This window comes from Blastomyces dermatitidis (assembly GCF_000003525.1).
Source record: "Blastomyces dermatitidis ER-3 genomic scaffold supercont1.5, whole genome shotgun sequence".
NCBI lineage: Eukaryota > Fungi > Ascomycota > Eurotiomycetes > Onygenales > Ajellomycetaceae > Blastomyces > Blastomyces dermatitidis.
The window spans coordinates 3,171,159-3,180,994 of NW_025544778.1; the positions used below are offsets into that span (position 1 = coordinate 3,171,159).

Consider the following 9,836-nt stretch of genomic DNA (forward strand, 5'->3'; position numbering starts at 1 on the left):
TTGAGGCTGAAAACTATATCCACGTGATATCAAAGCCAGCCGAGGATGCTGCTCTTTGTCTCTTTTCTAGTTTGAAACCAGATTGTTTCTATACCTCTATGTAAGGGGAACTGAAGTTACATCTCTTCGTTAGGAACTTTAATCCAACATGCCGTTGAAAGGGAAAGTTTTATCAATCCTTGAAAGGAAAGGTAAAAACATTCATTCAGATCAATAGCATGACCAGAGCTAGCGCAGGGTAGAAAAGTTGTATTTTATACTTTTAGACTTTGGTGCCTGGGCCAAGCGGACAGGTACATCATCAAGGCCACTCCCCCAAATCATCCATGCCCCATCGTGAATTATTCACTGACCAGGTGCCAACCCAACCGCCTGGAATTGCCGACGTGACTCGGCCTCTAAGGCTTAGCTTCGTCGTTTTTCCGACGCTCCCCTACCCTACCAGGATCCTCATAATCCTAGACTAGCGTCCTTAGCCTCATCAATGAACAGGAAAAGAACAGTGCTTTCAGCAGGCAGGAAAATTGGGGCGCTCCAGTGGAGCACATAAGCCCCAAAAGAGGGTCTGAATCGTGGCTTGCATGCAGGCCAGAATATTTCCTAACCCATCGATTCCGGCCCGCATAATACACGTTTTTGTATTGTCTCTCTTGTGCGCAGTGCACCGTACCTGCTGAGGGAAACGGTGTTCCATGACTTGGTGTTGCATGGATGGGGGGATGCGGCTTGTTCGTTTGTTGTTGGGAAACCCTTTTAACTTAGGTGATTTCGAAATTTCCAATCAGTTTCGTTTACAACCTTTGTTTTTTTATAGTTTTTTGTTCGGCTGTTTCTGGACTCGTTTTGTGGCTGTTTTCGTTGTATCACACATTTTATTTTTATATCCTCTCGGATGCCTACTGACTAGGATTATTACATATTAGTCATAACGAGTAAATGAAATGGATACCTCAAGACCCAGGTATCCGTTGTATCGATCTGTATCTCTCATTTGGCGTTTATGTGTGGCTAGGCAGGAATCTTGAATAAATGAAATGGGGCTATATATATTGCGATGATTTCTTCCTTTCTGCCTGCTAACTTCGTTTTCTTTCTTCACATATAAGCCCATTTTTAATTTCATTTTCGAATTCTTTCGTTCACCAAGATATATAATAGTTCATATCTTCCTTTTAAACTTTGCGTCCTACTTTATAATACTTTTTTTGTCTGATTTCACCTCGAGACCCCTTTATCGATATTTTTATCACATCTATCAGGACAAACGCCAAAAGAAAGACAGAATCATAACTACAGAAATCCACCACATGGGCCGCGGAGGTTACAACTGAAGCAACAAGTATAATTTAAAACTAGCTCGGCGAATCCACGACGGAATCGAATAGCTCAATCTCAGCCCCAAAGCAACCGACCCGTAGATCTGAAGCAAAACACGCGCAACCTTGCGCGCAGCCATCGCTCTATCCGAATGCAAGCACCGATGGGACGTGGTGGCTATAACTGTCCCAACGAGCGAACTGTACCCTCAACGAGTATGTCATTATATTTGCAAGGACGGGGAGGTTACAATGATGTCAACGATGGAGATAGCGACGATTCATAGCCAAATGGGGAGAAGGAAGGGAGAGGACGGCGTGACTCATTTCGAATCTGCGACGAGAGGGTATTAAGAAGGGAGCGGAAGCGCAGGGCAGGACAGCAAGTGAGAGTGCCTTGCTTTACGACGCCACGACGGAGTTTCGATTACGGGCTATTTGCTGTTCTTAGATTTGTTCGACGGGACTAAAATCTACACTCATTTGCCGACACAGAACCTGTGGGCAGGTACATTGTCAGTATCACGGTTACCGCCATTAAGGGAAGTGAGAGGCTCAATTGCCAGGGGGAAATTACTTTTCGAATACGACGCCTAAGACATCCTCCACGTCCCCGCTCTCGCCACGACCGGTAATTTTCGCCAGACAATCGGCCGCGAACCTAAGATGTTCTGCCGCTGTTACGATGTCGATGTTCAGCTCAATTTGTTCAGCGTTTCCAGCATTATCAGGAGTTTGGCATGTTTGGGATAGAAAGTCGTTTAAGTGCTGGACACATTTTTGTAAATTAGAACTTTGACGATGCGTGACTCCCAATGAGTCTTCCCAATATAATTTATCAAATTTGTCATTTCCATTTTCCAATTCAGATGGTGTCGACATCCTTTTAAATGTGCGAATTAGTTCCTTAAGTAGGGTTTGGATATTGCCGGGATCGGCCGTTTCGGATTGCTCGTTCTCGGCCTCCCTACAAGAAATTAGGAAGATCTGATCTTGGACAATGTGGGGCACCAGGGATGTGATCTCCCCAGCCAAGCTATTGACAAGCCCTTGTGCTGTTCCATCCGTATTCGTGGCTGGAGTGTATTTGTCGAACTTGTTAACTGCCACAATCATGTGCTTTTCGAGGGCTATGCAGCTTTGAACGGCGTCAATAACCTCCGGCTCGAGGACCAACTTCACGCCCCTTCCGCTATCACCTTCCTCTAATGAAAGAACCACAATAACAACGTCCGATTCCAGTGCACGTGCCTTGGCTCTTCGAATACCTTCTTGCTCCACTGCACCGATGGGCATCTGGCCAGCCTGGGCTATGTGGCCAGATCGTAATCCGGCCATATCCCCAAACTTGCAGAAATAGCCACCGAGATCGACACCGACATCCACAATATCCCTTGTAGTACCTTCCTCACTGCTCACAATAGCCGCTTCTCTCCCAACAATTCTGTTCAATAGCGAGCTCTTACCAGCGTTGGGAGCCCCGAGAAGCGCAACTTTGATCCCATTCCGCAATAATTCTCCCTTGGAAGCGTTTTCAATGTGCATGTTAATTTGTCGAACCAGATTGCGAGTTTCTCCTGTAATAGAAGACACAAACTCTTCGGTTGACTCGTCGAAATGCTGGTCTTCTGAAAAGTCGATCAGTGCCTCCATTTCTCCACGGGTATAAAGTAGCTGCTGACGCCAACGTTCGTATCTAACGGCAAGAGAATCGTTGGTTCCTCGAATGGCCAAACGGCGCTGATGCTCGGTTTCCGCAGAAAGAGTATTTCCTAGAGCTTCGATTTGAGGTAAAGATAGACGGTCGTTGAGGAATGCACGACGGGTGAATTCACCGGGTTCGGCGTATCGGATGGAAGATGGTGCAAATTTGTCACTAGAAGCAGATTCCGCGCATCGGGGAATTGCATTGAGAACAGCTTTTACCACGGCGGGTCCGCCATGGATGTGCAATTCAAGGACATCCTCTCCCGTGACGGTTTTTGGGGCCGGGAAATGTAGCACAACCGCTCTGTCAAGGATACTGTTGACAGAAGGAGGAACGGAAGGGTCGAAGAGGGTGCGAAGGGCGGCAACTCGAGGTTCTGGGAGCGGACTTTTGGGGCAGAGAGCGTTATAGATCTAGGCGCATAGCGGGAGCGACAACATTAGCAAACTGAACAAGTGATTGAAGTGCTTTTGGACTGGAGAACAAACCTGAACACAAGCTGGCCCGGATATTCGAACAATCGCAATGGCCGCTCGACCCGGAGCTGTTGACAGGGCATAAATGGTCGGTGATGGCTCATCAAGCACAGAGCAGGCACTCTGCCATCGCCTCAGTCCTGGCTTGTCCCAGACTTTCAAATGGCTTGGCCTGCAAGGCTGATTCCCCTTAATCGCAGTCAGACGGCAAGATCGGGTCCATATTGGGCTTGGGATGGATGCCCAGCGACGAGGTTTCAAAAAGTGTCTACGCATACGTTGATAGCGAGATCACAGCCGTACTCCCTGTGATGTCGATGGTTGCCAATTTCGTCTCTTGGTTGCCCAACTTTGAACTTGATCACATGATTGCTGATTCAGCCAGGCTATGTGCGGGGCCATTGGTTATGCTTATTTTTAAGGTTGTGCTGCTAACGTTATTTATGTGAAAGGCTACGTCTTGCGTGTCAACTTGCAATATAGCTGGGCTATTTATGGTGTAGTTTTTAAAACAATGATCGAATAGGACCTTTAATCGAAATTACGGATATGATCCGGACCCGATAGTACAGAGTACACCACCAGCATTTTTCCCAAACTTTCATTCCAGCTATCAACCGAAATTACAACCTGGGATCAGTACTGGTGGATTCATGGCCGAGCAGTGATGCGTATAACAAAAAATAGACTAAAACTGGAGAAAAACTATCCCAGGTAACTATCCATGGAGTCCAAAGAAAGAGGAACACCACGGTTTCAGAGGAAACATTCATGGTGAAAGATATGAGCAGGAAAGGGCTGTGGTGTATTCTTCCATGTATCTGCTTGTGGCCCTAGCTGTCTAAATCAACACCTCTGAGCAGCGAGTGGTAGTGAAAAAATAAAGAACAAATAAATAAGAGGAAAAGAAAAATAAGATAGAGGGCTAGGTTAATTGCATTTTGCGAGACCAAGAGAAACACCTGCTCTCCAGGGAGCTACAGGGTCACAAGTAAAACAATGGTTTATCCGTAAAATAGTCTTCGAAAGCAAACTTAGCGGCATATAACCATAGAATTACAAGGGATTGTGCTAATGAATCATCAAAAAAAATTTTAAATAAAAATTAAATAAAAAATAAAGTAAAATAAAATAAAATAAAATGAAATGAAATAAATAATAAAATAAATAATAAAATAAATAATAAAATAAATAATAAAATTGTTGGCTGGATGCCCTATATGAGGCCACATGACCCACACACCTATAGAATGCTGCGCGGCTAGATTAGTGTACAAATCAACCAACCTTCCACCTCCATCAGGTTATGGGCCCTTGGCCGCTCCCGCGCCATCAACTACATGCTTTAAAAAGGGGTTGATTCTGTGAGTCTCCTACAACAGTGGACAAGATAAGGACTTGACAGAATGGCTAGTAAATAACTAGAATTCGCGTTCAAAGATCAACAAAGCTCTCAAAATGTGAGGCATTGAAAGCCCTCAATAAGAGGCATAAAAAAAAGCCCTTTGCAAAAGATATAACATATCTCAATCTCCTTCATACATGATCAAATCAGCTTCATTCTCAACTACAATCAAGCAATCCATTCTATCAAATGCTCAAGGCCTACTCTATATGAATATTCAACCAATCCTTTGATAATCAACTAAGACTGTCCACCAGAGTCAGAAGCCACATCAATGCCAGAGCCAGAAGAGCCAGAGCTAGAGTCAGAGTCAGAGCTTATGAGATGAGAAAGATGTTTTAGGCTATATAAGCAGGATGTTGTTGTGAAGAAATTCCAGGGAGGAAAGGAGCAAGAATGAGGGATATTGAAGCAAGAAGTTAGGGATCAATTGACATGATATAAGGAATCTTTGAAGAGGAAGAATCAATGGAATAACTAGGCAAGATTTGTATGTAATATCCACGCCAGCTAGCAGGTGCTTGGGTGCTTGTGGCCAGGGGGGGTGTTGGCCGGATGCCCTATATGAGGCCACGTGACCCACACACCTATAGAATTGCTGCGCGGCTAGATCAGTGTACAATCAACCAACCTTCCACCTCCATCAAAAATAAATAAAATAAAATAAAAATAAAAATCTATAAATCGACATTCACAGATAGCTGTGTGAGGAAAGTTGTACTAAGGCGAGGGAGGTCTGGAAAGTCACGATGGTCTATCCCCGAAACTACCTTGAACATTTGAATAATCATGGTGGGTAGCGAAAGGATAGCCCATAAGAATAGGAGGGCGGAAGTAGGGAGGAACTAATTCTAGGTAGCTAAGAATATAGGGGTTGAAGGAACCATCGCTGTGCCCTGGGACTATGGTGCACACTGTGCAAAATGGATATAGCGTGCAGGCAGCTATCTCACCCAATAAGAGTCAAAGACACGGGTGTGCTTGTAATCTTGCCGAATCATTTCAACATCATCTAATTCAATGTTTAGATCGGGCTGCCTCACTCTCAACAGCGGGTTCAACCGGTGCGCGAGACCCATTAAGTTATCCGGACATGTACTGATGTCATAAAACACTGGGCCGGCGCCAGGTGTTGCGGTGTAATCCTGAGAAAAATGGTTCTGAATCCAACGATCATGAAAATTTAACGGACCAACTGCCAATAGCTCCAGTGGTGATGAGCCGTTGTGGGAGTAATATGCCCTGTCGAGAAATGATGTTGCGATGGCCTTGGTTGCGTTGAGGACATGGGCTGTAGACAATAAGCGACCCTTCTGGATAAAGAATTCGCGGCAATGAAGTGTTTTAAGACGCGGTAGTCGTACCATTGCAAAAGGACGATGCGAGCTGATTCTGTCGATGTCCTGACCTCGTTGGTAAAGTAGTCGCATGTTGAGAACGACGCCGAGTTCTTCGAGATTCGGGCAGGTCTCACTCAAGAGCTCAAGGAAAGCAGGCCTGCCTCTAACAGGATTTTCTAAACAGAAGGGACGCTGGTGTCGATTACATTTCCGAATATCCCAAACAAGGACCTTTAAAGTCGGTCCATGCGCCAAAATAATTCCGGTGTAATCCATCATCTCACGTTCTGGCTCATCGTCAAGGAGTACAGATAACAGCTCTAGGCCAGTGAATGAAGTTAGAAACTGTTGTAAGGCGACCTTCAGCTCTAGTGTGGGACCTTCATAACGGATACAAAACTCCTTCAACCGCATCCGAGAAGCCACATATGGAAACATCATCTGGGGCTCAGGCCTTGACAATGCTTTCAAAAAACCTTCTGTGCCGACGCAGGAAACCAAGCTGAGTCTGTTCAGGTTGTACAAGTCAAAAACAGGGAGCAATGGGGCTAGCTGGTTAGGCGGCGAAGTGATATCCATGCCAATGATATCCAATTTGGAAAAATTGTCAAATACGGCCGGCATTCTAGCTAGTGGGAGCAAAACATGATATATCGATGCCTGTGAACGGGGCGGACTTGGAGCGATCGCTGTGTTTCTATCTACACTGATAACAAGCCCTTCATCCCCAAGCACGAGATGATTAAGACGCCGAGTTAAACAGGCAAGCAATGTTATCATTGATGGGTTCAGGGTATTATCCCAACCAGATGCCTGAGGGGCATATAGTGCTATTCTTAACCTGGGAAATCGATCCAAACTATGACTCCCGGGAAGAATTGGGACTTCGTCGCCCGTAAGCGCATATGTTTCGATTCCCATCAATGTGTCGACATGCATCGCAAAAAGGGAGGCAAAAGTTTCATAGTTCATTTTAAATAAATGAAACCAGCTATGAGAGTAAATCAAATTAAGTTCTCAAAAAGGAAATAATCAGGTGGGATTGTTCATAGCTTACCGGACAGTTCGTAGATTGGAAATGCTGGCAAACAAACCTCGCATCGTCTCATTGAAGTGGTTGGAATTCTGAGTAAACAGATTTCGCCGCCTCCACTCACCATTGCGGTAGAAACGGTAAGGATGTCCACTGCCTACGGCCCTTCGCTTCTTCCAATTCAGGATTGAAAGGTTTTGAACCAAAGCCATATTCTGCCGGCCCGCGGAAACAAACCGGTTTATGTCCTCGATAAAACTCTCATGTTGAGCTAGCCGGAGGGAAACCGTAGTATAAAGAATTAGACGAGCCGCATAAGACATGGCTTTGACCCTGGCCGCATTGAGCACATCCCGTCTTGGAACCTGCCAATCTCTATTAGTAAAATGTCATGTATCAACCCCGGCTGAACTCAATACTGACACGTTCCAAGATCGCGCGCTGAAGTTCGACCGGCAATAGTTCTAGCCCGGACGTAACTTGGGTTGTTTCTGGAGCATTAAGGCCCATCGGCTCATTGGTAGGGTTTGGTCCAGAACCCTTATTTGATGTCATCTGTAAGGGAGAGTAGGAGAAGATGGTTGACTTAGATAACAAAATGAATAAGAGAGCGACGTCAAATAAGTGTTTAGATTAGGGAACAGATAACAAAAAGTATAGAGGAAGGGCAGGCCCAAATTTCAGACTGAATATTCTCTGAGCATTCGCGAGAAGGGAAGAAGGGTGGGGAAATGGAAAGCTTGATTTAAATGGATATCGCTCATTCAAAAGTACTGATCCTCCAGAAACCTGAGGTAGAAGGGAGGGTAAATTAATGCAAAAAGAATAGCTGATAATCGAATACTTTGGGGAACTCGCCGAAACCTATGAGAAGGTATATTCGCCAACTGGAAATCAAATGCTGATAAATAGCCACAAGCAAAATATACTGTTCAAACAAAGAATCAGTTTGATGACACTATCGCGTCTCCCCATTCCCCTCCTTTTTCAACATTCTTAGGAATAAAATTTTCACTCACCTGGGGAATTGTTGAAAGGCGAAGCCCATTCCACTAATTGGCGCACTCTGCGAATAAAGGTCGGAGGTTCTAAAGCCTTCCCCTCCTCCATAGCCCTTTGGTAGACATATGGAAACAATTTAGCCCACCCGTTTAAGTACAGTGGGAAAGGTCCTTGATTCTCCGCAAACCGATAGCAAGCAGCCATGTTTCCAACCCGGAGGTCCTGGTAGGAGCAACCCGCCTATTAGAGATTAAAGTATGCTTCCCTACCAATTAGCACGACCAAAATTAGAGAATTTGATTTCCTCGTCGACACAGAGATGAATAGATACCATGAATTTTATGCTCTGAGTTCTGCCAAAAAGGCGTAAGGTAATGGAGGTTCTCAAAAAGATGGCGAAGTCGAGCTTATCAAAAACCAAACTCGGGGAACAGACTACGCTCGGACCACCGCTGACATCATCCAGGGGTGAAGTAACTAAAATGTTTTTGTAGCACACGAGCCTTGGTGTGCTAATTATTGCGGAGCTAGTCTGCATTAGGAAACAGCAATTCTACAGACAGACTGCAATATAGTAGAATTGAATATTTTCATTATTATCATTCTTCTCTATAAATCATTAATTTAATTACTCTGTAATAACTATTTTTTTTTTAAAAAAAATAACACTTACACAGCTCAGCCTGCAAGCTATCTAATTATCTTTGATAAATTCAATAGCTATTTTCAAGAGATTGTCACGCTCCCGGCCGCGCCAAGGCCCTGTTGCGGTTTCACACGGCTCATCGCTTCCATGCAGATGATTTCATCCTGCCTGAACCGGTTTTCAATCACTCTATGACATTATTCAGATATATCATAGAAAGATCTGATTGATGAATATGAGAACTCTGCTTTTATACAAGGTCAGCAGATTACTCTTTCTTAATAATAAGACACTGCTGAGATATTACTTCAGCTATTCTTACTTATAAAATAAAAGAAGAGTATTTACTCATTATCTATATAGAATAAGTTAATAACTAGATGCTGACTTCTCATTAAAGAAGTCAGTGATTTGTTTTTCTTCTACTGAAATATATATAAGAGTTACTATATATCTTATACAATCTTCTTAGTATACTAAGTATTATATCTATGATATTCTCACAATAACTCTGTAGTCTATGAGCTCACTATTTAAGCAAGATAGTCAAGCTCACTTATACAGCTTTTTAAACAACTATCTCTATATAATACTGCTGACTAGTCACTGCTTCAGTTTTATTATATTATAATTTAAATCACTCAATCTGATTATATATTTGAATCAGTTAAGCTCTAATAGATTAATATAATCTTATATATCTGTACTGAGACTGATCTGATCTCACTCTCTGAGAGAAATACTATATTATTTTCTAGAGTATGTATACTTCTACTCTGACAGAAATCTGAGATTTCTGAACTCACTATATATTTTAATATAAGCTCTTCAATTACTCTGTCACTGCTGCAGTCTCTACACATCTACATCTATTATAAAAATAGAGAGATTAAGATCAGAGATTCTCTGA

At 43.6% G+C, this 9,836-nt stretch overlaps 3 protein-coding genes across 3 annotated transcripts; all 3 read right to left on the minus strand.

Moving 5' to 3' along the window:
• Positions 1–295: 295 nt before the first annotated feature.
• Positions 296–4,445, minus strand: BDCG_05308 (tRNA modification GTPase). The gene is made up of 3 exons (XM_045420980.1): positions 3,513–4,445; positions 1,894–3,437; positions 296–1,814 (listed from the first exon to the last, which is right to left on the minus strand). Exons 1-3 carry the CDS (start codon positions 3,774–3,776, stop codon positions 1,796–1,798), a joined length of 1,827 nt encoding a protein of 608 aa, XP_045276961.1. The 5' UTR covers positions 3,777–4,445; the 3' UTR covers positions 296–1,795.
• A 1,404-nt stretch (positions 4,446–5,849) lies between these two features.
• BDCG_17104 (uncharacterized protein) lies at positions 5,850–7,833 on the minus strand (the record flags this gene model as incomplete). The annotated part of the gene is made up of 3 exons (XM_045426262.1): positions 5,850–7,236; positions 7,303–7,643; positions 7,702–7,833. 3 exons carry the CDS (start codon positions 7,831–7,833, stop codon positions 5,850–5,852), a joined length of 1,860 nt encoding a protein of 619 aa, XP_045281216.1.
• A 456-nt stretch (positions 7,834–8,289) lies between these two features.
• BDCG_17105 (uncharacterized protein) lies at positions 8,290–8,484 on the minus strand (the record flags this gene model as incomplete). The annotated part of the gene is made up of 1 exon (XM_045426263.1): positions 8,290–8,484. One exon carries the CDS (start codon positions 8,482–8,484, stop codon positions 8,290–8,292), a length of 195 nt encoding a protein of 64 aa, XP_045281217.1.
• Positions 8,485–9,836: the final 1,352 nt, after the last annotated feature.

Coding starts and splice junctions, on each gene's coding strand:
- BDCG_05308 (XM_045420980.1), bottom strand. CDS start 3,776: ATGCGTAGACACTTTTTGAAACCTCGTCGCTGGGCATCCATCCCAAGC. Junction 3,438..3,512: donor CCGGGCCAGCTTGTGTTCAG/GTTTGTTCTCCA, acceptor CTATGCGCCTAG/ATCTATAACGCTCTCTGCCC.